The sequence below is a fragment of the Gopherus flavomarginatus genome, chromosome 5 (assembly GCF_025201925.1).
Source record: "Gopherus flavomarginatus isolate rGopFla2 chromosome 5, rGopFla2.mat.asm, whole genome shotgun sequence".
Lineage (NCBI taxonomy): Eukaryota > Metazoa > Chordata > Testudines > Testudinidae > Gopherus > Gopherus flavomarginatus.
The window spans coordinates 8874411-8899504 of NC_066621.1; the positions used below are offsets into that span (position 1 = coordinate 8874411).

The 25094-nt window shown below is 45.0% G+C and overlaps 2 protein-coding genes across 4 annotated transcripts in view; one reads left to right on the forward strand and one right to left on the reverse strand.

Annotated features, from left to right (window-relative positions):
• LOC127051711 (triggering receptor expressed on myeloid cells 2-like) overlaps positions 1-25094 on the reverse strand; it is a 42489-nt gene that overhangs the window by 3381 nt on the left and 14014 nt on the right. Inside the window, exons 2-4 of the mRNA XM_050954381.1 lie at positions 6607-6915; positions 4501-4812; positions 3886-4006 (exon numbers count right to left, since the gene is read on the reverse strand). Coding sequence (XP_050810338.1) covers positions 3886-4006; positions 4501-4812; positions 6607-6898 — 725 coding nt within the window. The 5' untranslated portion in view covers positions 6899-6915. The remainder of the gene's footprint in view (positions 1-3885; positions 4007-4500; positions 4813-6606; positions 6916-25094) is intronic.
• The window catches only part of PTPN22 (protein tyrosine phosphatase non-receptor type 22), a 30425-nt gene continuing 18493 nt past the window's right edge, over positions 13163-25094 (forward strand). For 2 of the 3 annotated variants that reach the window (XM_050954289.1, XM_050954288.1), the window contains exons 1-7: positions 13163-13564; positions 21214-21322; positions 22233-22309; positions 23400-23495; positions 23924-23962; positions 24430-24501; positions 24617-24676. In XM_050954289.1, coding sequence (XP_050810246.1) covers positions 13478-13564; positions 21214-21322; positions 22233-22309; positions 23400-23495; positions 23924-23962; positions 24430-24501; positions 24617-24676 — 540 coding nt within the window. In that variant the 5' untranslated portion in view covers positions 13163-13477. The remainder of the gene's footprint in view (positions 13565-21213; positions 21323-22232; positions 22310-23399; positions 23496-23923; positions 23963-24429; positions 24502-24616; positions 24677-25094) is intronic. The other variant, XM_050954290.1, reaches the window with a different exon arrangement.

Consider the following 25094-nt stretch of genomic DNA (forward strand, 5'->3'; position numbering starts at 1 on the left):
GTCCGAACGGAAGGACCGTAAACTGGAAATGTTGACGGTTGGCTACAAACCGGAGGTATCGTCTGTGTGGAGGATAGATGGTGATGTGAAAATACACGTCCTTCATATCGAGGGTGGCATACCAGTCTCCGGGATCCAAGGATGGGATGATGGTCCCCAGGGATACCATGCGGAACTTCAACTTTATCATGAACTTGTTGAGTTCTCGCAGGTCCAGGATAGGTCTGAGACCTCCCTTCGCCTTGGGGATTAGGAAATAGCGGGAGTAGAACCCCTTGCCCCTTTCGTCCTTTGGTACCTCCTCTATGGCTCCCATGGCAAGGAGCGTCCGCACCTCTTGTAAGAGGAGTTGCTCATGAGAGGGGTCCCTGAAGAGGGACAAGGATGGGGGATGGGAAGAGAAGGGCAAAATAAACTGGAGGTGGTACCCAAGTTCCACCATGCATAGGACCCAACAATCCAAAGTTAGCTGGGACCACGCAGGGAGGAAAAAGGAGAGGCGGTTGTAAAAGAGAGAGAATGGATCCTGGAAAGTCACTGGTATGCCGTCCTCGGGCGCACATTCAAAAGTTTGGCTTTGGCCCCATAGGTGGCTTGGAGGGGCCCTGATTTTGGCCCCCTTGGGGTCTTGACTGCCGTCTGCGATCGGCTCGATCACGTCTTCTGCCAGAGTCCTGCCTCTGTCTAGGCGGAGGGTAAGGGCGGTGAGGCTGGGGGCGGAAAGGTCGGCATTGAGTTACCGACGTGTGCATGCCAAGAGAGCGCGTAATGACCCTGTTGTCCTTCAGGCTTTGCAGCCTAGGGTCAGTCTTTTCAGAAAAGAGGCCTTGACCGTCAAAGGGCAAGTCATGTATGGTATGTTGTAGTTTCGGCGGGAGGTCTGACAGTTGAAGCCATGAAATGAGTCTCATGGCAACTCCCGAGGCCAGAGTCCTGGCTGCAGAGTCTGCTGCATCTAGCAAGGCCTGGAGGGAAGTGCTCGCCACTTTCTTACCCTCCTCCAAGAGGGCAGCAAACTCTTAACAAGAGTCTTGAGAGGGACTAACTCCGTGAACTTGCCCACCACCACCCAGGTGTTGTAGTTGTAGCCGCTAAGTAGGGCTTGTTGGTTTGCCACCCGGAGTTGGAGGGCCCCTGCAGAGTATACCTTATGGCCCAGTAAGTCCATGTGCCTAGCCTCCTTCGATTTTTGGAGCTGGAGCTTGCTGGCCATGGCGTTCCCTCTCATTGACAGACTGTATGACAAGGGAGCAGGGAGGAGGATGGATGTACAGGTAGTCGTACCCCTTAGAGGGCACCATGTACTTGCGTTCAACTCCCCTGGCAGCGGGCGGAATAGAGGCTGGAGACTGCCGATGGTATCAGCATTGTCCTGGATCGTCCGGATGAATGGTAAGGCCACTCTTGTGGGGGCGTCAGCCGACAGAATATCCACCACCGGGTCATCTGTCTCCAGCACCTCCTCTACCTGGAGATTCATATTGAGTGCCACGCGTCTCAGGAGGTCCTGATGGGCCTTCAGGTCAATTGGAGGAGAGCTCATGGAGGATGTCCCCGCCACTGCCTCATGAGAAGAAGAGGCGCCAGGGACAAGCGGGTCCTGTGTGGACTCTTGCTTTTGAACGACCTCCAGCTCCAGTGGAATCTGGGAGTCTGGTGGCTGAATAGGCACTTCCTCCGTACCGGTAGGAGGGGGCGGCTGATAGTCGCCTCCGGCACCCGGTGCTCCGATGGAGCAGAGCGAGATGGGACTGGAGGTACACCTTGGGCCTGGTGGTGCGCCCAAGGTGTCCAGAACGACCACTGATGGGGGGCCTTGATCTTGGGCCTGAGTCTTCTGGAAGATTCTGGCGGGCACATCAGAGTCACGGTCCTGTGCATAGGAACCGTCCGCATAAGAGGACACCGATGCATGTCGGGATGGCCAAGAAGGGGCTGAAAACCCCTGGGAAAAGTCTCTCTCTATGAGTGATCTCGCTCTGTGTGGTACCGGGAGCCGTACCAGGAACGAGATCGGGACCTACGACCGGAGCGGTGCCGGGAGGTTGACCGGGATCTTGAAGCTTGGTGTCTGGAGAGTCACAGTGCCTGGAGCGGTGCCGGGATCTGGAGCACTGCCAAGAGTACCGGGCCGGCGAACGGGATGCTGATCGGTGCTGCAAGTGCGACTGGTGCCGAGAAGGGGATCGGTGCCGGGACTGCGATCGGCTTCGGGACCAGGATCGACGATGGGACCGAGAACGCCGGCGCGATCGTGATCATGAGCAGTGCCGCTCTGCGGTGCCGACAGAGGGTGGTCTCATCAAGGCCGGCTTGCCTACCGATTGTATGACCTGCACCGGCAGTGCCGGGGGTTGAGGCAGGGCAGACTCTGTCATCGCGATCGGCTCCCTCGCCGTGGAAAATGTCTCCGGCGTGGAGGGAATAGTGAGCTCAACCACGGCTCTGGCCGGGGAGCTTTCAGGTACTGGACTCGACGGCCCTTGCGGGACCGGAATCGACGGTACCAACGTTGTTGGTGACACGGCAGGTGTAGGTGCCAGGCGATCCGATCTAGCGGGGTGCTCTGGCTGCGGTGCAGGTGACACGGAAGCAGCGTGAGTCTTATGTCTCTTCACCAGCGGGGGGAGAGAACGGTGCCGAGCAGACGTCGGTGCCGGCGATGGTCAGTGCCGAGAGGCCTTAGTACCGGTGCGATCTGGTGCCGAAGAAGCGCTTCTGCCTGTGGATTGACCAGTGCTCAGTGCCGAGGGCGGAGGAGTAAGAGCTGCCATCAGGAGCTGTTTGAGACGAAAGTCCCGCTCCTTTCTCGTCCTCGGCTTGAAGGCCTTGCAGATCCGGCACTTATCGGCAAGGTGGGATTCCCCGAGGCACTTAAGGCAGGAGTCGTGGGGATCTCCTGTTGGCATCGGCTTGTGACAGGCCGAGCACGGTTTGAAACCCGGTGAACCGGGCATGGGCCCCGGCACTGGGTGCGGAGAAGGGGCTAATCCCCGAACCCCTCTTAACGATATACACTAACAATGTTATAAAAACGAATAAGAATTAATTGCAACTATAGAAATTTCACCTATATACACAAGAATAACGAGAGAACTACGAGTAGCTAGGGAAGTGGAGATCAGCTGAGCCGCGCTCCACTGTTCCAACGACCGACACGGGCAGTAAGAAGGAACTGAAGGGCCGTTTGGTCGGCAGGGGTATATATCCGGCGCCACTCTAGGGGGCGACCCAGCCGACCCACTGAGTGTTGCTAGGGTAAAAATCTTCCGACGAACGTGCACACGCACACCTAATTGGAATCGATATGAGCAAGCACTCGAAGAAGAACATGGGGATTTCCATAGTGGATCAGAACAATGGTCTATCTAGTCAGGTATCCTGACACCAGCCGAGGCAAGTGCCAGATGTCTTAGAGGAAAGTTTCAGGAAACCCAGTGAGACAATTATGGAATATCCTGCCCACCTGGAAATCTTTCTTTAACCCTGGGCAGTTCAGCAATCAGTCTGTGCCCTGAAGCATGATCCTCTTTATAACTTTAGTCCTTCCTTCTGTAACTGAAAGTTCTCAATGTCCATATAAGTGCTTGATCCTTTTTTAAGTCTTGTCAAGCTCTTGTCCTCTGTGACACTTTGGTGCAGTGCTCTGACATTTGGATCAAGTTGGTAATTCTATTCCCTATTAAATCTCTTCTGTACTGATAGAAAGAACAATCATGTCTCTTTTTAATATTCCCAGTGTGCCAACTGGCATGGTACCTAGGCACAAATATTCCCACTACGTTAGCTACAGTTTTAAATGTCGTTAGACAGAAATTTCCACTAGGATTTCTGAGAGAAACCCCATCTAATCAGGAGCACATAGTTGTGATGACTGGTACCTACTCTTCTGTGCCAGGGTGGCTAGAGGAGTTGGGGCAAGGTGTTGAACAGCCTGTGAAGAGTGTTGAAGGCATCTCAACTGTAAACACTGGGGTGGTTCTTACACAGTTGTATGGTTCACCATCTGTAATAAAAATATACAATTGCTTGTATAGAAGCCAATGTATATCCACTTGGCATTCGACATTTCATTCTCTTCCCTCCACTACAAGGCGGGCAAAGAAAATAAGGTACATTATGTTGAACAGTTCTCTATTTACATAGGAAAATTAAACCTTCCTGTCTGTTACAGCTCAGGAGCATTCTCTTTTAACTCAAGGGGGGGGAAGATGTGGTATTTGTGGGAGCAAAATGTCTGACATTCTGTTCCCTGTGCAGCAGATGTGCTGGTATTGTTTGCACGTGTACTAGGCGTCTAAGGACGAGTACAGTAGGCAATATAAGAATGGGGAGACAATACTGCTGTATTTGTAGCTTGAGTCCTTTCTGCTTTGGGGAGGGGGGTCCATATTTAGTTAGCATAACTTAGTGTGAGAGGAGTTTAACATGTATTGTACAGATTTTTTTTTGCCTGTTATTAATCATTCCATTAAGCTAACACTGAAATAAAAACATTACCTGTTAATTGTAACTGGTATGTGCAGTTCTCTTTTGCTGGGATCAGCACCTCTGCTCTCAACACCTGGGTGGATTTGTTTGCTCTGCGAGTTGCAGCTTGGCAGTAATAGCTCTGACTCTCCAGGAGGTCTCCACAGCGAAGCACCAGGTCACTGCTGTGCACTAGTACGATATTGGTCGGAAAGCTCTTTCTGTACCATGTGTAGTAAACATTAGAGCCAGTGGCTGAATGACATCGGACAGTCACTGATCTCCCTAAGCAGGATTCACTGGGATGGTTGGTGAGAGTAATAAGGGGTGTGGAGAGAGGCTCTGAAATGGAACCAAATAGTTATCCTGGTGAGATGAAATACACAGAAGGGTGTGAAGCACTATTTGGATTACTCAATCAGACTTGGCTATAGATATCTTTGTCTAATTCTAGGCTCTTTCCAAGGATTAGTCTCAAGAGGCTACATGGTTTCGCTGCTGAGTTTAGAAAGAGTGGGGAAGGCAGAGGCATTTACATACTATTGATCCTTGATTAGTGAGTTCACAGTACAAAAGCCTCCATGTGCCCCATCTCTGGGCTTAAAGCGCTTTCCTCACCAGACCAGACTGAGATTAATCTCTGGACAAATATGTGCCAGCTTTGGCATACATATTTATCTAAAACTGAATAAAATGAGGATTAGCAAGACAAGGCGAGTGAGGTAATATCTTTTACGAGCAGAAGTTAGTCCAATAAGAGACAAGCTTTCAAGTCACACAGAGCTCCTCTTCAGGCCTGAAGAGCTCTGTGTGGTGTGAAAGCTTGTGTCTCTCCAACAGAAGTTGGTCCAATAAAAGATATTACCTCACCTACCTTGTCTCACTAGTATTCTGGGACTAACACTGCTACAGCCACACTGCGTAAAATGAGGATTGTGATATGGTTAAGGTTGAAATGATCTCTAGATATGGGAAAGAATTTATCCTCAAGGCCTGTTACTTGATATCCTTCTGGATCAGGAATCATCTGTTAGGATAAGGTGAAGCTGCTACTACATCATGAATTCTGTGATTGAAGGGGATACCATGTATTTTTAAACCTCAGCCTTTCCTCTCATGACTAAGTGGTTAAGACCCTGGGCTGGAACTCAGGACATCTGGGTTTAGTTCCTGGCTCCACCCTAGACCTAATGGGACCTGGGGCATGTCAGTTAGGTCTTGTCTATTCAAACACTACAGGGGTTTGAATTCTAAAGGGCACTAACTGGCCCAAGTAGATCCTACAGGTGCACACGAAAAGTTCTCTAGTGTGTATTCATGTAGTACTAGTACTACGTGAATGCACACTAAGGAGCGTTACAATTCACACCTCTCTAGTGCACATTGCTGCACCATGTAGACCAGGGGTCGGCAACCTTTCAGAAGTGGTGTGCCAAGTCTTCATTTATTCACTCTAAGGTTTCGCATGCCAATAATACATTTAAATGTATTATTTAAATGTTTTTAGAAGGTCTTTCTGTAAGTCTATAATATATAACTAAACTATTGTTGTATGTAAAGTAAATAAAGTTTTAAAAATGTTTTAAACTGGTGGCCAGGACCCAGGCAGTGAGAGTGCCATGGAAAATCAGCTTGCGTGCTGCAGGTTGCCTACCCCGATGTAGACAAGCCTGTGCTCTGTCTGTGTTTTGGTTCTCTCACTGCCAGAGGGGGGTGGGATAACAGTACTCCCTTTCACTCTGTGTTGTCTATTTAGATTGTAAGTTCTTCAGGGCACAGGGATTGTCTCTTCCTGTGTATTTGTACACTGTATAGCACAAAGGGGCTCTAATCTCAGTTGGATATCTTAGATACCACTAGAATACGAACAATAATAATGTTTCTGTATAACTGCAGAGTACCTCTTGCTATTGAGGTGCTGAGCCACACAGAGCAGCTCTGTTCTTGTTTCGATGTCATTCCAGCTGTGCATTCATTAGTATTTTCACTTTTCTGGGTTTGCAACTGCAGTATTGTTCATTCCCATTTAACATCAAACATCAAGTAACTAAATCACTACAGGTATCCTATTTTTTTCAGTCATGTTATAAAACTAATGAATCTCATGAGACCTTACAATATTTAAAGAATCTTTACCTTCAGTTACAGTGAGTTTCACTGCAGTCATCGCATCTGCATATGGCCTTTGTATTCCACACCAATACATTCCTGAATCATCTTCTACTAGCTGGTGCATTGTGACCAAAAAGTATCCTCTTCTGTTATCCAAGAGCAACACTCTTCCTTTATATTCATTCTTAACAAAATTCTCTGTGTCGCCTAAAACATCACAAGATGACCTAGATCCTCCACGGCACCAGTACTTTCTGTTAAACATGTACTTCTTTCTGTCGTAGGAGCAGGTTATTGTAGTGCTCCTTCCCTCCATAGCTGTCTTTTCCTGATCTGACGAGAGGAGGGGTGCACACCAAACTGCAAGAGAAGCTGTTTGTTTTCCTCACAAAGTCTCCATACAGTTTCAGAAAGTGAGCTTGTTCCATTTCAAGCATGTGCTCATTCTCTCATTCACTCTCTTGCTTCCGGTTATACTTTACAAAACTTTGGGTGAGACTTTGTCCTCACTCATACCTGTGCACCTCCCTTTGATGTAAATGGACCTAAATTCCACCCCTCAGCTGCAGTTGCCCATTGTGGAAAAGACCAATGGTATGAGGTCAATTTTCAGATTTCTAAAGCAGGGATATAATTGTCTGTCCATCCTATAGGATTTAACAGAGAATTAAATCTCTGTATACAAATCTATAAAGTTTTTTTTTGTTTAAAATATGTAGCAAAATGATCTCATTCTGTAGGACTCTTCCATAAAAGCTGTGCAGAGGGGGACTCCAAGAGAATATTCACAGCTGTGGGAGCAGATAGCATTTGAATGCTGTTCTTAAGAGTAAACACCTTAAGGTGGCCATCCTGTAGCAAAAAAAACTTCAGGACCAGACTTCAAAGAGAAACTGCTGAGCTTCCGTTCATCTGCAAATTTGACACCATCAGCTCAGGATTAAACAAAGACTGTGAATCGTTTGCCAATTACAGAACCAGTTTCTCCTCCCTTGGTTTTCACACCTCAACTGCTAGAACAGGGCCTCATCCTCCCTGATTGAACTACCTCATTATCTCTAGTTTGCCTGCATATATATACCTACCCCTGGAAATTTCCACTACATGCATCTGATGAAGTGGGTATTCACCCACGAAAGCTCATGCTCCAAAACGTCTGTTAGTCTATAAGGTGCCACAGGATTCTTTGCTGCTTTCACATTATATAAAGTGCAGACACACTTCTCTCCCTGCGGTTTGGTTTTATTAAAGTAAATAACCCAGATTTCTGCTCAGCCATGGCTGCTGTTAGAGATCATACCAAAGAGTCAGACTTGCCTCCTGTATGTCTGAGGTGGAGTTGAGAAATCACAGCAGCAATAACGAATCAGCAGTAATTGGCAGCTTTAGGCAAGTATCTAACTCCACCTAACAGGCTGACTCAATAGAAGAATGCTACTTCTCCTCTCCTTTGCCCCCCCACCAAATGTGTGCTGCCCAATTCACCTGTGCACTGAATGAGGCAGGGGACTTGTGGGAGAAATAATACGTATGGAGGGGGAGAGTCAATGTTGCACAGGCAACCATACCCTTGGCATTTCGCTCGTGCTTTTCTTTGGACCTTGGACATAGTTTTTGATGTAGCTTTTTTGTATTTAATTTAAAATATATTTTGTAAGGTAACTTATTTTGTTCTTGTAAATAAAGATGCCAGAGTGCTAAGATGACAAGGTCTCACTTAGACACTTGTTTACATAGGAAATGGTCAAATTACAGGAAATTCACAGTGTTACTGTTTGTCTTTTGATGTATGTTTAAGTCATAAGAACTTAAGAACAGCCAGACTGTGTCAGACCAAAGGTCCAACTAGTCCAGTATCCTGTTTTCCAACAGTGGCCAATGTCAGGTTCCCCCAGAGGGAATGAACAGAACGGGTAATCATCAAGTGATCTATCCCCTGTGGCCCACTCCCAGCTTGTGGCAAACAGAGCCTAGGGCCACCATCCCTGCCCATCCTGGCTAATGGTCATTGATGGACCTATCCTACATGAACTTACCTAGCTCTTTTTTGAACCCTGTTATAGTCTTGGCCTTCACAACATCCTCTGGCACAGAGTTCCACAGATTGACCATGCGTTCTGTGAAGAAATACTTCCCTTTGTTTGTTTTAAACCTGCTGTCTATTAATTTCATTTGGTGACCCCAAGTTCCTGTGTTTATAAGGAGGAGTCAATAACACTTCTTTATTTACCTTCTCCACAGAGTCTGTAATACCAGTCTCTTCTCTGTAACAGAAATGTCAGACAGTGAAGTCTTAGTCTGGACCATGCAAAGACCCATTTCTGCAGAGAGGTCCGTGCAGTCTAGACTATGCTTTTAGGTTTTGTGTATTTTGCAGCTCTGAAAATTTTTCTCTATTTTAAATGCGGTGTCCCTTTTTTTCAGTTAAGTATCTACAGTTCCCTTGACTTCTATTGAAGCTGGCAGTGCTCAGCCTGGACATGACAATATGAAAGATCATACATAAAGCACACTAAGTTGTTTATCAGTTCAGGTATCTGCACATGTAACATACCTAACACACCCTCCTCAAAAACAAATTTAAAGTTGTCATATAATGTTATATACTCAGAGATGTGAACATCAGCTCTAACACAACCAGCATGCACCACAACACATTGGGACCATGCGGGCATACCCTGCAACAATTTCTTATCACAGCAAACAGAACAGACCCTCCCACCCATACTGGCGGCCTGGGGAATCATACTAGCTTATGGTTGAGTTAGGGGATGTTGGCAGGTCAGGGAAGAGTTGTTATCTGTGATGTATGGTGCGTGTGCTGGCAGTCAGAGGGGTGTGGCTTGGGGGTAGGAGAAGGTACGGACTATTAAATTACTATCACTTTCTGGCTTTTGAGGTGGTCTGCGAAGCTGCCTTACATAATCCACAATGTTCTGTTGTTATATTAATTCCCAGGTATTTCTAGATATAGAAAGCATCTCTTCCATGGCTGTGGTTTATTTCACAAACAGCAGAGTCTTCACGAAAGTATCCAGATGGCACAAAAACTGTCAACTTTGTGAATTTCTTCTTACTGCTGAAATTTGGTAAATGTTGACTGAGGGACTCTGATGTTTCTCACCAAATTTCTTCATCAGATGTTTTGGGGAGCCAGGGGCCAGGAGAAGAGCAAGGGGCATGGCTAGAGAACAGGTCAGCACACTCTCAGAGCTAACAGTTGTACATTTCAGCCATCTAGGAACATTTATGAAGATCCTGTTCTTAAAGTAGCAGTTGCTTTGTTGAGGCTCCGCAACAAAGCACAACATGTTATCTATCTGCTACATAAATGTTGAGATTCCCTTTCAAATCCATCTCACCAGTTAATAGCCCTCATAATCACCACACACTGCCCTCAACCCATCTCAGGAATAAATCCATGGTTTCACATATGTGGCTCTGCAAGCACCTCAGTGGGAGAGTTTTACATGCTAACTTACATACAAGTTTTAAGTGCTGATGAACAGAGGAAAAGAATTACTCCTAATCCTAAACATTTCTTTGAATAAAACTACAGCCATGTACTATTCAAGATTAACTTTTCTGCCAAGGTTTGTGTAGATTCACAATGCTATTAAAATGCACTTTGACAAAAATGAGACTGTCATAGACAAATTTCAGAAACATACTATTAAAAATATATGGAAAGCAACCAAACATGAACTACAGAGAAAATTCAAAGGGCCTAAAACTTAACCTATGTGAAATTTCACATCATATTGCAAACTTATAAAGCAAGAAATGAATGTATATGCCCCATTTCAAGCCATTTACCTGCACTTGAGTAAAAAGTGACTGGCACCAGGGAAATTTACCTAAATTTGAAACAGTCTCTTTTTGCACTGGTGTGCCATGTGTTTGCACCAATGAAGCTACCTCAGTGCAAAACAACCCAGAGCAGAAAAGTCTTGAGTCTGCCCAGGTGTTCGTATGAGATGTGTGATGATTCAACGCTGAACTAAACATATGCACACACTTGTGAGCCATGGTTCTCAAAACACATTTTAGAAATCAGCTATGTTGAAGTATTTTTCTTACCTGTACATAAAGAAACCCAAAGTACAAAGCAGGTTCTCATCCTGAGTTGAGATCAGTTGCAAATTAGTCTGTACAGGAAATGTCCAGCTCTTAACTGCAACTGTTCGTGAGTTCATTGTTCTTGTTGCCGCCCATTTACAAGAGACTGCTGCATTGCCAGTAAGTCATGCTTTCTGATGTGGCTTTGAGAAAGCCTAACTCCAGAAAATTAGATGACCCCCTTCTGGAACAATTCCACCACTTCACAGAATTTGGATCAGTTAAATCACTGTTAGCCTTGTTAGATCACATCCAATCCATCCCTAAAGGCCAATGCAGGGTTGTTCCTACAGTATCTTGTATTATGTTCAAATTTACATGCCTCATGTAAGGAGGCGGTCCATTACTTCCCTTGGGCTAATCTTGCACAGTTTTATAGACCTCATTGCTAGGAAGCTTTTCCTGGTCCTCATAGTAAATTTTCTGTTACAAAGATAACATCAAATTTCTTTCAAAGATGCTGCTTCTCAACCTGGTATTACTGTGCACTGAAGTAGCCCAGACACTGCTGTCTACAGGGTGCAGAACCCAGCATTGCCCCTTCTCTAGACTACTCACATTCTTTTGTTAAAAGGTCACCTTGCTATTACATCTGCTATTTTTGCTGTGCCTTTGTTTTCACTGAAATATCCAATCTGATTGTCAGCGTGCCTTCCATTGGAGAGAGCAGAATCTAAGGGCTCTGTGAGCTGATTTTGGCAGGTATTTTTCACCAAGAATGCTGGATTCTTGGATTGGTGAAATATGATAGGGTTTGAAGTAATGTTTCCAGTATTTTTAATCCAATTCTGGGTTGACCTCGGTGGCCTCACTCTATCTGACCTCTCGGCCACTTGATCCCACTCTGCAGTATCTGAATCCAGGCTTACAGAAGGGATAAAACAATAAGCTAGCTCCATGGCCCACCAAAACACAGCCTTCCTTCTTTTGAGTGTTTTAAAAAAATGACGTTATGGACAAAAAAATGTAGCTAAGACATGCCAATAACAAATCACTGCTGGGTTTTACTCAGGTATCTAGGGAGTCATTCACTTGACCCACAGACTTCTTTCATCTTGTTCAAACAATTTTTTTTCCAAGGCTTGGAGCTTCGCTTATACAGCTTTATCTGAAGCAATATTAAAACACTTCGTTGGAATAAACAGTCCTGGACTAATACTCTGTGTCCAAGATTCCATCCTGAGCATTTACTTATGGCTGAGTTATCAACCTCTGTGTAGTCACTTATAGTGCCCTCATCCACAAATACCTCACTAAACCAACTGCTGCAAAACTCTTTAATTACCAACAGAATTAAGCAAAGATGAGACATACTAAATAATCTCTGATGAGCCCCTTAGAAATTCAGGATCCTTCACATTAAACCTACTCTGGGTGGGAGTTGGGAGGCTTAATTCATGTCTGTAAAGTGCTTTGAGAGCCTCAACTGAAAGCTGCTAGAGAAGGGTAAAACATTATCTTATTAAAATGCCTCAGATTTGCTCTTTGGAAATATGGGTAACTGCATATAGCTATGCTGAACTCCAGCAGCTCTGTAAAGCGTGCAGCAGAGTTCTGATACACAGTGATGAGAGCCATATAAATATTTGTTTGGTTGGTTTGTTTGCTCTGGCATTTGAACTAGAGCTGGGAGCTGAGGAGCTCTTGAGCACTGCTGAACACTGGATGTTGGAAATCCAGACTGAGTGTGTGTTTGGGCCCCTCTCTCTCTAATCAAGGGTGTCATACTGCCAAATGTTTTCTTGTGCTAAAGAGCCCCAATCACCCCCAGAAGCCAGCTTTGAAGAAACTGGCTCTGCTTCTCCATGTTCTAATCAGATCAGTTGCACATGTGTGATACAGCATTTACTGGCCCCAAAATTTACACGTCCCAGCCAAGAAACTGCTGGGGGCAGCATTCTACTGCAAAGAGGAACGGGAGTTACTGGCTTTTCAACCGTAAGTGGTTTGCTACAAATACAGGAGGAGAGATGTTACGTTTCTGTTTTTGGACAGACTATCCCTAATGGAATGGTGGTCTAAAGATACGTTTTCTGGGATGGAAGCTCTGAGGACAGTCACTTAAACAGCCTACATTCCAGAACCTGCACAGTCTCATAGTGAGTGGCCTCTGTGGACATTTGTGTAACTTCTACATTCTAATATAAATCCTTGATCCTGATGTGGCTTTCAAGAGTTCATCCCAGGCCATTTGAAAATGCAGTGACCTCTGAGCATTTCAGGATTTACCTGAGGTGTGACTATTGTGTTTCAGAACCTACACTCCTGGAGAGAGAGTTGTCAAGTCTTCTGCTCAGATGGCTCTTTATCAGCACTGGAAGATTTCCGGTGAGACTGAGAACTACAGATAATGCTGGTGAACGTGACCAATACTGCCCTGGTTTGCACAGCTGATGCAATTTCCTTTTTTTCCATCTGCATTTTATGGCTGTTTGATCATAGAGTGGAGTTGACTTCAGAGAGGGATATGATGAAGTCTGATATTGAAGAAAACTGCATAGGTAATCTTAGACCACCCAGCTTCCTCTTTCCATAAAGAAATGAGAGCAGTAGTTCACACTCTGAAAAGGCGGCACTAGGGCCCTGAGTTAAGAATCTTGTTTTTTTGTTTTTGACCACACGAGCTGTTACGTACTAATTTCCTTTAAGACTTGCAATGAAGTCAGTAAACCACAGCCTTCACCAGGCGCTCTCCATGCCGGTGCTTTCCGTTATGACATGCACTTGACATGTCCATCCTCTGCTTGGCCGAAGCAGTTTCTCCCTGTCACACAACATGGACCAAAGAAAGATTCTGCTGCAAAACCTGGACAGGGCCCAAAGCAGGAAACTGAACAGAGAGGAGTTTGCAAACGAGTTTTTGGTAAGTCACCTACAGGCACATTTCTGAGTCTAACCTAATTTTATGGGAAAACTCTCAATTGTTGAAGCAAATTCTGAACTGGAATGTAATGATTTCATGTAACACTTTTTGTTTTTCTACTAATTCTAGAACAAAAATGGATCTAGGAACAGTGTTAAAGAGAAAAGAGCAGTTTAATAATTTCCATTCTAAGTGAAGCTGTGTTTAACAATTACCTGATTCGATGCTTCCTGTTTCCTAATTTGCAAACGCACTTGTAGGAATGTAGTTTAATTTTTGCTGCAGGGGGATTAGCTGCTTCATTCCTAATACCACCAGTGGGGCCATGTCTCTAAATATTTGAAAAAGCCTTTTCCCTTCAGCCATCTATCTTAGAGAAAAGTGTGAATTGAAGTGGGTCAGAACTGAAATATTCACTGGGTACCTCAGATGACCACTCAATATGGTTCACACCAGTAACCCATCTTGCCATGTCAAAGAAAATCCAGACTAGGGATCTGATTGCAGAGAAATTCCCTGACAAATTCCCACAGGGACTGGTCCAGTCACTATTTCATATTGGCATTTGGGACCATGGTTATAGCAGGAAAGAGGAAAAAAGTCATTAAACTGGAGGTATTAAAGAAGGATGTCACTAAGGTCCATACTGGCAACTTCTGAGGTCTTGGGCTGTACCAGTTTGCATGGAAACATGCATTTTATGTATATACTGTAAGATTTGTTAATCTTTTATTGGATCAACTTCTATTGCTAACCAAAACAAGCTTTCAAGCTTCACGGAATTCTCCTTCAGCTCCGTAGAGCTCAAAAGCTTGTCTCTTTCACCAACAGAAGTTGGTTCAATAAAAGGTATTGCCTCACTCTCTTGTCTTTTGTGTCCTGGAACCAGCATGGCTAGAATAACATGGCAAGTAATATTAGTGGCATTTCTCTCTCCCCCTCCTTGAATAGAAGTTTCCTATTGCTTCAGGTCACCAGCAGTAAAAGCTGCTATGGACCATCTTTGCCCTAATCTACATTTTAGGACCCTCTGGGATACATTTGGCCAGGGGGCTAGGCTCAAGGCTTCCTTGCAGAGTTACATAAGAATGGCCATATTGGGTCAGATCAATGGTCCATCTAGCCGAGGATCTTGTCTTCTTACAGTGGCCAAAGCCAGGTGCTTCAGAAGGAATGAACAGAACAGGTAATCATCAAGTGAACCATCCATTGTCCACTCCCAGCTTTTGGCAAACAGAGGCTAGGGACACTTCAAAGCATGGTTTTGCATCCCAGCCCATCCTGGCTAATAGCCATTGATGGACCTATCCTCCATGAATATATCTAGCTCTTCTTTGAACTCTGTTATAGTCTTGGCCTTCACAACATTCTGTGGCAAAGAGTTCCACGGGTTGACTGTGCATTTTGTGAAGAAATACTTCTTTTTGTTTGTTTTAAACCTGCTGCCTATTAATTTCATTTGGTGACCCCTAGTTCTTGTGTTATGAGAAGTAAATAACACTTCCTTATTTACTTTCTCCACACCAATCATAATATAATAGTTCTGTTTAATGCACCTATTTTCAAGGCCCCAGTCTTCATCAGCTGGGTGTGGGCTCATTGGTGTGGAGGGATTGTCACATAAATCCAGAATCTCGTGTTTAACAATGATCCAGTCCTAGGAATTTGCAGGAATTGTATTTGGGGATTTTCCTCGTTAGTTGCTTTTGGACATCCCAGCTGGAGATTGGCCTCCACAGTAGGCTCCATACTAACCCCACAGTTTGGGTTAGTCCCTGGTGCTCTAGGACAGAGTCCCCACTTTTATTGCTCAGCAAGACTTAGAAACCTCGGCAGGATGCTGATGCTGTTGTAGCCACAAGCCTTCAGCATCCCAGAGGCACTTGTATAACTAGTGACCAGAGTCCTCTTCCATCCTCCCAGGGGAAGGGAAAGAGGTTGTGCATGGCCAAGGCTGCTGGTGAGAATCCAGTCTGCTCAGGTGGCCCGCACATGAGCCAGCCCCCACTATGTCTTCCTAGAGAGGAGTCACTTCAAAGGCTTAGGAAAATGTCAGTTGCTCACTGATGATCTCCGGTTCTCAGGTACTTCTGTCAGAGAACAGTGATTAATCTGAGCGCTGAGTACCTTGCAGTAACAGTCCAATTGTTCCATGGAAAAAAGCAATGTCACCGGTGGCTGACTTTCCCCACCCAGTCTCTAAAGCTTGTGCTTTATTGTGTGAGGGAGGATAAGGTGTCGGGGGTGTCAGGCCAGGATGAATGTGTGGGTCTCTGGGGAAAGTGGGTTTGTAGCTTGTGCACTGCCTGCAATCTGCCAAAAATAGTAGGTAGGAAAGTGTCTTCTCTGGTGCTCGGAAAGGCTCTTCCCAAAGCCCAGGATGGTTCAGACAGCTGTTCTGTGTATTAAGATCCTTAGAAGAAAACTGGTAAGGGCCAAACTTTCAAATCTGCTTGCCGTGCATGAGCCACAAAAATAAGCCTGTGTCCATTATCCCTGCAAACACCCACTGTGCACAAACAGGTCCTTGCACATGCAAATTGTGTAACCGCTGGTGCCAATGGCAGTACTTGGTTTGTGCCCAGATGTTCCATTTGGGCAGCCTCATGTTGAAAAGCTTAACCCTTGCTATTTGCATTTGCATTGTCACAGATATCAGTCTGCCAAGTTGCCACATGTCAAGCTCTGTGGTGATAGAAGATGCAGACTAGAAACGAACCTGGTTTGGAGTTATGGCTTAAAGTATTGGTCCCTTGATGCCAAGTGGCTCTAGTCCCCTTCATTAAAAACATGATCTGGAAGTGGGGGGCAGCACTAAAGGGGGTGCAACCCACAAAGTCCAGCCTTGGGTGCAATCTGCAGCAGGTTTGAGGGAGTTACAGATTTGGAATCCAGGGAGAACATCCTGCTGTTCCCCTGCACTTGGGCTTCCCCCTATGTTCCTGTTAATGTGGGGCTGATACATAAGAGTCCTGTGACTTCTGTAACTCTGTTACTGACTCAGTCTACCCAAATAAATGACAGTGCTCCTGTCTCCCTCTGTTTGTAAAGCAACGTGACAAGCGACAGCCGTTTCCTTAACTCATCTGATGTTTTAAAGTTAATGTTGACTCTAAAGTTAATTTAGTCTAAAAACTTCTGAATTTCCATGAACAGAATTATTCTCTTGTCAGGGCCTGTCTGCAGCCTCCACACAGCGTGTCCTTTTAATCTGTTTTGCGAGAGATGCTGGATGACTTAGGGAATAGGCTACAGGTCTCTAGGTTACTGAGACCCCTCTTGGTAGTAATGTTATCATTTGAAATGTAACACATAGCAGCATGGTGCTCCACTTCGAGTTTAGGGACATTCTGTTACCTTCAAGAGGCTTTGGATCAGGCTCGTAGTGAGTAAAAACACAGCCAAGATTCTCAAAAGTGGCCGGTAATGTTGGGTGTGCAATTTAAGATGCCTTCACAGAGTACTGATCATCAGAGGACAAGTGCTCTGCACTTTCTGGAAATCAAGCCCCTATGAAATGTGTCAACTAGGGCACCCACAGACTGAATCTGACAAAGCCAGATGGGTGTTTGTGGTGAAGCAATACATAATAAGGTGATGGGGCTATGGGGGCCCCTGTACTGTGTGTAGGTCTAGGGGTCTGGTGTTTTACTTACACTAGGGTTATGTGAATCAATTTATGAGGGACTGTAGGAAAAGGTGAGTTTTGAGGGAAGAGGGAAGCATTATTTACTGGCTGCTGTAAGTGTATGTGGCTAGTTGCTGTGGAGCTCCCTGAGGAAAGAATGAAGGGGGTAAATGCTGTCATTCTGAATGCTGCCCTGAACTAAACTGTTAGGAGTGGGATTTGCTCCCTAAAGATCAGTCTGAAAAATAACTGCAAATAAAATTAATTATAACTCCTTCCATAGTCCTCGTTCCAAAACCCCTCATAGTAGATTTCTTTGTCACAAGACACCCCAAATCCAGCCAAAATAAAAGCCACAAGTGTGTATGAAAAAACTACCAAGTCACTCACAACTCCTCTTCAGGGAGTCCAGAACAACAGGGCAAAGGGAAACAGGACCATAACAAGTAAATCTGTAGAGTGGTCCTAGAAACCAGTCTCTTCCACACCAGCTCATTGCGTCCCTGTGCCTCGCTGCAGCTCTGTGCTAGCTTCACTCAGCCATAAGTCAAAGCACAATGGCAATTCCTCATGGCACCACAGCCTCTGTATATTTCCACCAGCAAGTGGACCTGCTAAGAAGGAATCCTTCCTCCTTTTATGGCTGGAGAGCTCTTTAAAACCCAGGTCTTGTGGGTGTGTGGTTGACTGAAGCACGGTGAATGAAAACTTCTTGGGCAGAGAGTTTTCTTCTACCTTTGGACTCTACTGTGTTCAACTGTTAGGCTCCCAAATCCTTGGGATGGGGTGGATGGGCTCTGCTTGAAAGTCCTGTGCAACCAGTGGGCTTCACAGCTTGAGGAAAACAATTGAGAGTGAGTGTTGCTGACTCGTTGGCTCAGGAGATTGGTCATGAGATACAGAAGCTTTCACCTTCAAGTCTGTTTTCAAATCAAACCCAGTTTAGTAGTGATGGAAAGCTTTCACCATCTGATGGCTGCTCAGTGCTGTGAAATGAGTTGGGGTTTAAGTCTGCTTCCTAGTGGGCACGTGTCTGTGTCACTGAAATGACCACCATGACTGGCTTCTTCCTTGGCAGTCTCAGCAGAAGTGCCACAGGGGCCGGTTGTTCCTCCACGTCAGGCCTGAGACAGGCTGGTGCCATGTTTGCACAGCATGGTGTCTGCATAAAGATCATACAAAGCACACTAAGTTGTTTATCAGTTAAGGTATCTGCACAGTATTTACCCTGACCCCTGCATGTAAGCAGGGAACTTCAGCCTCCTGGGATGTCTGTCTGAGACTCTTGCTGCTGCTAACAGGCATGTAGACAACTTTTTTTTTTATTTCGGGGATGGGGAAAGAATTAATAATTAAATAGTAACTGTTTGAAATATAGTTCTGATTAATTATTTGTACCATGACTAATTCTGTCCACATTGATTAAAAGATAAATGGGGCTTATAGTAGAGCTGCCATACTAAGTCAGACCATGGTCCATCTTGCCAGTGTCCTGGCTCCAACAGTGGCCTTTACCAGAGTGTCAGAGGAAGTGTATAGCATAGGGCAGGTATGGAGTCATCCACCCCGTCTTCCATTTCTGGCTTCTGGCACTCAGAAGTTTAAGGTCTCCCCAAGCATGGGGTTGTGTCCGACCATCTTGGCTAATACACATTGATGGACCTATCCTCCATGAACTTATCTAGTTCTTTTTTTTTCACCCAGTTCTACTTTTGGCCACCACAGCTTCCCATGGCAATGAGTTTCACAGGTTAGTTGTACATTGTGTGGAAAAGTACTTCCCTTTTTTAAAATTTAATTGTGCGATTCCTGGTTTTGTATTGTATGAAAGGGTAAATAATACTTTCTCTAGTCCTTTCACAATGTTCCAAACACAGTGTTTCCTTTTATTAATGCAATCCCTAAATGTGGGCTACATCCCTCTAAACTCACAGTGGTGTGTGTGCAAGGACTACATTTACTTTGAAAATGTAACAGAATTGTGAGCTGATACTAGCTCTGACCTTGACCTTCTCCCTTGCACAACACACAGCAGAGAAAGTGGGATCGTGGAAGCCCTGCTTGCTGGGAGTGTAGTCCTCATGGGCTGCACCTCCTTTATTAAACAGGATGTGTGCTGCTATCCAGTTGATGGATGCAAATTAGTTGCCTCTCATGAGTTTCTGGCAAACTGCTGGGTGATCCCTCAACTGTAGGGCAAATGCGGAGTTCTGCTCCGATAAACCTATGGGTTGAACCTATTAGTTTTTAGGAGAAAACTACCTTCCAAATGCATCTTTCCCCTGGGGATGCCAGCTTCTCAGTGCTCCCTCACCAGACCACAGAGCTATTTTTGTCCAAGTGTCATAAGACCAATGTGTTTTGTTTTTCCCCTAATGCCTGATTGGTTTAGCCACCCTTTCCACATCCTGTCGGAAAGCAGCCTCAGCTGGTAATTCAATGCATATTAGATGCAAAGAAAAGCCGTGCAGCTTCCCCTTGGCCCATCCAGCATGCGCCATTAACTGGAGCAGGACCTTTCTGACATGTTCCTTCTAAAGGGGAACATTAGCCCGAGTGACCTCGTACATTTAGCCCAAAGCTTTTTATTTGCTTTTCTTCATTTCCAAATCCCAGAGGTAACCACAGAGCTGCCATGAAATGGGCTATAAGGGCATGAGAAAGCATCAGCTCTGTCAGACAGGATGGAGGCTCCTCACTCAAATCCTCTGGCAGCCATCCCTGCACTAGTCTCCCCAGACACTAGATTCTAGGGTCTGCCTGGGGCAGAAATGCCAGAACTGAGGCCAGGATGGAGCAGGTCTTCATTTCCTAGAATCAATCCACAGCAACAAAAGATCTGCACAATAACACAACTCCAGGAGCAACAGGAAGGTGGGCACTAGACTCCAGGATTTCAAAGCACAGAGGTGTTGGGACCATCTCTCACTGTCTGGTTTGAGATTCAGCAGCATTAATTCCTTGCCTGTCATACCACCGAGCACAGCGGGCCAGATGTTACCATTAATAAATGGTGGCAGTAATAATTAAATGTTTAGTACTTTTAAAGGCCAGTGTCTAGTGAAGCAAAAGGTGTGTTTCTAATGGCTCAGCCCAGTGAAATCACAAATCTTTTTAGACTGCACCAGCAAGACTCCATATAACCTCTCTGGCATCAGGGAAAACAATCCACAATGCAGCAGCCTTACGCTACCAAAGAGAGCCTGATTAGAGGTTTCTTGGAGCCATGTGTTTGTCTTTTTTAGAATCCCGTTCAGCAGTACCTGCAATTGCTTTTCTTCAGTTCCTCCGGTTGCACAGCTCAGTCTAATTCAGGTGGTACCACAAACCAGAGATTATTTGACAAAGATGCTTCAGTTCTTAGCTACAGTGTGAGAAAAATGAATTGCTTATCATTTGTTGGAGACAGCTTAATGTCACTATTGCCTGTTGTCTGCTTGGCATCTATGCTGAAAATTATAAGTTTGCACAGCAGAAGTTTTGTGTTCCATATAAATGTATAACTTTCTAAAGAGACACTTCAAAAGCCTGTGTCAGAGCCTCTAGCAACCCCAGCTCAGTATGCAGACTTTCTGGTCTTCAGAACTCCTGGCTGCAAAATGGTTCTCGAGTGGCTACTGTTGTTCTGTACGTACTGAGGGCTTGGCTACACTCAACTCCAAGTGCTTTGAAGTGCTTGTGTGGTCGCGGCTGCAGGTACTCCACCTCCCTGTGGGGATTAGCTTACAGCACTGGGAACCACGCTCCCAGCGCTGGGACACTGTTTACACTGGCGCTTTACAACGCTGTAACTTGCTGCGCTCAGGGGGGTGTTCTTTCACAGCCCTGAGCGAGAAAGTTGCAGTGCTGTAAAGCGTCAGTGTAGCCAAGGCCTCAGTGCCTCGAGAGAGGCCATTCAGGAAAGAATGAATAGTGCAGACTTTGCTTTGTGGTGGTGAGTCTGGCCCCCTAGGGACATGCTCTCTAGCACCGTGCTGTCTGTAACACATTCACTTTAATCTATTCCATTGTTTTACCACAGAAGCTGAAAAGGCAATCAACAAAATACAGATCAGACAAAATATACCCGACTGCAGCATCTGAGCAACCAGAAAACGTCAAGAAAAATCGATACAAGGACATCTTACCCTGTAGGTTGAAAATACCAAATTTGCAAGTTAGCCTTTCTTTCTTACCAGTTATTGTCATACTAGCTTTTCTCTCCTCCTCTGCCCAGTACATATGTGGATATAGACATCAGTATGTAAGCCTAGCATGTATGGGCATGCATACACCAAAGTAGGCTATGCAGCACACATCAGAACATGCATACATAGGCATATACTCTCCCATGCTCATCAGATAGACATACCTGTGCATATCTCCATGTGACCCTCCACGGACCAACTCTTAATATGCTTTGAATGCCATGATTCATATTTAAGATGTCACTTTTTAATGTTAATGTATATACATAGTTGTGGGAATTTGTAGGTTATTCAGTAGGAGGAAATATTTTTTCTTATTTATTAGATAAGTTGTTACAAGGATAGCTTAGTGGTTTGAACATTGGCCTACTAAACCCAGGGTTGTGAGTTCAATCCTTGAGTAGGCTGCTTAGGGATCTGGGGCAAAAATCAGTACTTGGTCCTGCTAGTGAAGGCAGGGGGCTGGACTCAATGACCTTTCCGGGTCCCTTCTAGTTCTATGAGATAGGTATATCTCCATATATTTAATGTGCATGCTGTCCAAGTTCAGAGAAACCACATAAAGCAAGGCTTAGACAGAGATGTCTTTGGGGCACATTAATTCCATGTAAGTTCTTCAGGGCAGAAACTGTCAAATGTCTACTACAATGGGCCTTGATTTAATTATGCTCTAGCTCAATTATAAGATATGGGCTTGATGCCGGAATCACAATAAGAAATTCTATTACTTATGCTGGGCAGAATGTCAGACTAGATGATCGTAGTGGTCCCTTTTGGCCTTAAAATCTACAAAACTTGGACTCTCTAGGCTCTAATGTGATACAATAATTACTCCTTTCTCTCTCCCCTGCAGTTGATCACAGCAGAGTGGAGCTCTCCCTCATCACATCAGATAAAGATTCTCATTATATAAATGCCAACTTCATCAAGGTATTGCCTGGTTTGTAGTCCATACTTCCAAGTGCATCACACTGAGCTGTGAAAAGGCAGCTCCCATGGCAGTGCTGCATGGAATGAGCGAACAGTGATATAGAATAAGTACATACATCTAGAGCTGGAGGGAGCTCCGTCCTGTCCTCATTGGCTATGGGGTGGCTCACCATGATGGCAGTGATAATGAACTTGGGGGGAAATTAAGGAGACCTTTGAGAACCTTCCATGCCAACATCCCTTAAAATGTCCAGGAAGCCAGGCTTTGGTATATGAGAAGTGCATGATCTTGGGGAGGGGAGCAGTTTTCAGATTACAGCTCCAAGCTCAGAGCCCTGTGTCCCCATCAGCTTTATATTCCTTTGTGTGTACGTGTTCAATGGCGAGTGACTCTACACTGCCTGCCGCTAGCAAAGGCCTCTGACACCACTGCTCAGACAGGAAGCTCTGCACCCACATCAGTGCTGAGACCCAGTTACATCAATACAACTTGAGGCGTCTGTGGCCAGCAAGAAACGGGGGCAAGTCAGTACCTCATTCCTCCACCTCTACAGCTTTGTTCAGTTTGTAAATGCCTCTCCCCTTGCTTTGGATGAAGCAGAGACATTTCCCTCCATCTGTGCCAAAGAATGTTGCCTAACCACATTGTACAGAGCACAGACCATTATAAAGGATGCCAGACCAGGATATTAACAAGTAGGGATATGCCCAACTGCAAAACATAGACCAGATCAGTATTTTGAACATTTGTCACCAAGCTCCCCCCTAAAATAGAAAAAAATTGATGCTGTCTGGAACTGAGGGGCGGGGGTTGTTCCAAACCCATCTCTCACTATCGGTAGAGAAGGGTAGATTCTGCTAGTCAGCTGTTGACTGGACTTTCAGTCCAACTAGTGATACTGCAGGGGCTAAAACACACAGCTTTTCACAGAGCCAGACAAAAAGCTGAAGGAACTACAAAAGTCATTAAAGCACTTCAGTCTTTTGATGTAAATGCAGTACAGTTCTAAATTAGAGCTAGTTCTGTCTCTTTGGGTGCTTAGTGCCCATACAAATATTATATTAATATGCAATCTGAATTTCATTTTAGGGGGTATATGGGCCGAGGGCGTATATAGCTACCCAGGGTCCTCTCTCCACCACTGTTCTTGACTTCTGGAGGATGATTTGGGAATATGAAGTCCTGGTAAGGTGCAGATCGGTGCTTTCTATTATGTATTTTTACAGCTTTGCAATAAAGTCCATGTGTATTTGTGTTACTGGCTGGATAATGGGTATGTGCTGTTAGTGTTCCAGGATCACGAGTTGTGCACCATGCTCACTTCATTTTTCATGAGGGTCTTTATCAAAAACAGCATGATGGATGAGTATTGTCTCATGACAATCTTCCATGGGACAGCTTTGGAGCTGAAAGGTCTCTGGCACCCATGCTGTGAACAGTGCCCAAATTTTGCCTAGCTGAGAAGCATCAGAGTAAGAGGACCATATGTGGCCCAAAATAATTTTTCTCACCACTGATAAATATCCCTGAATGCTACTTAACTATTCTATCTAATATCTGCCTTTCTCCCCTGATTAAGAGACATTCAGGCTTTATGTACTTTATTTTTACAGATTGTGGTTATGGCTTGCATGGAGTTTGAAATGGGGAAGGTGAGTAATGTGTCAGAGCATGGAGCCGGTGTCTTGGTGTCACCAGGGGAAGGAATAATGTCCATTTCCATTGGGTTTCACAAAGAATTAGTTCATATTTAGAAATCAGTGAATAGTTCATATCTGGAGACTCCCAAATGCACACAATTTTGTTCAATCATCACTAAACTGGTTCTGAGAGTGAGATTAGCCTCTGCAAGAGAGAAAGGTCTCTGTAGACCACACACTGCGATGCTGTTGGCTCACTCCAGCAGCCAAGCAGGTGCTTGGATCATCAGAAAATGGTGCTGTCTCTCTGGAGAAACCGTCTATTGGGAGCCCCAAGGAAGAGGAAGACAAGAGTCAGCTCAGCAACAAAGCCAGGCATTTCGAAACAAATAACTGTCCATTGAGAAAGACAAGGCAGGAGACATGGCAGGCAGGTGTAGAGACAAATAACCACAGACTCTTCCTGCTTTTTACAATAGAAAAAGTGTGAGCGGTACTGGGTTGAAGTGGGCGATTCACCACTCCAGTGTGGTCCTTTCACCATCACTTGTGTAAGTACATCAGCCTTTTCCATCCTGCCTAACAAGTGTTCCACAATCTGTGGAACTCTTTATGGAAACCAGTGCCATGTATCTGCAGAAAGTGACTAATACATTGCTTCTGCAGGAATTGGAGGAAAAGAAAACTGAATATGTGATTCGGACTCTAAAGGTGACACTGAACAAAGTAAGTAGGGAAATGGTCAGGCAGGAAGAGCATCCAACTGGCTTTACTGCACTTAATCTAATTAAATGGTACCATTGTTGACTGCAGGAGATACAGGATTTCTACAGTAAGCTTTGAAGAAGCTGCCAGTATTCCATAGTAATTATATACTAAGAGCCAAGGTGTTATTCTCTAGATAAGAAAAACATAGGGCTTGTCTTCACTTTAAAATGCTGCAGTGGCGCAGCTGTACCATTTCAGTGAAAACACTGTGGTAGAACCTCAGAGTTACGGATACCAGAGTTACGAACTGACCAGTCAACCACACACCTCATTTGGAACAGGAAGTGCACTCAGGCAGCAGCAGCAACAAAAAAAAGCAAATTTTTTAACAGTACAGTGTTAAACACAAACTACTTTAAAAAAAAAGGGAGCGGGA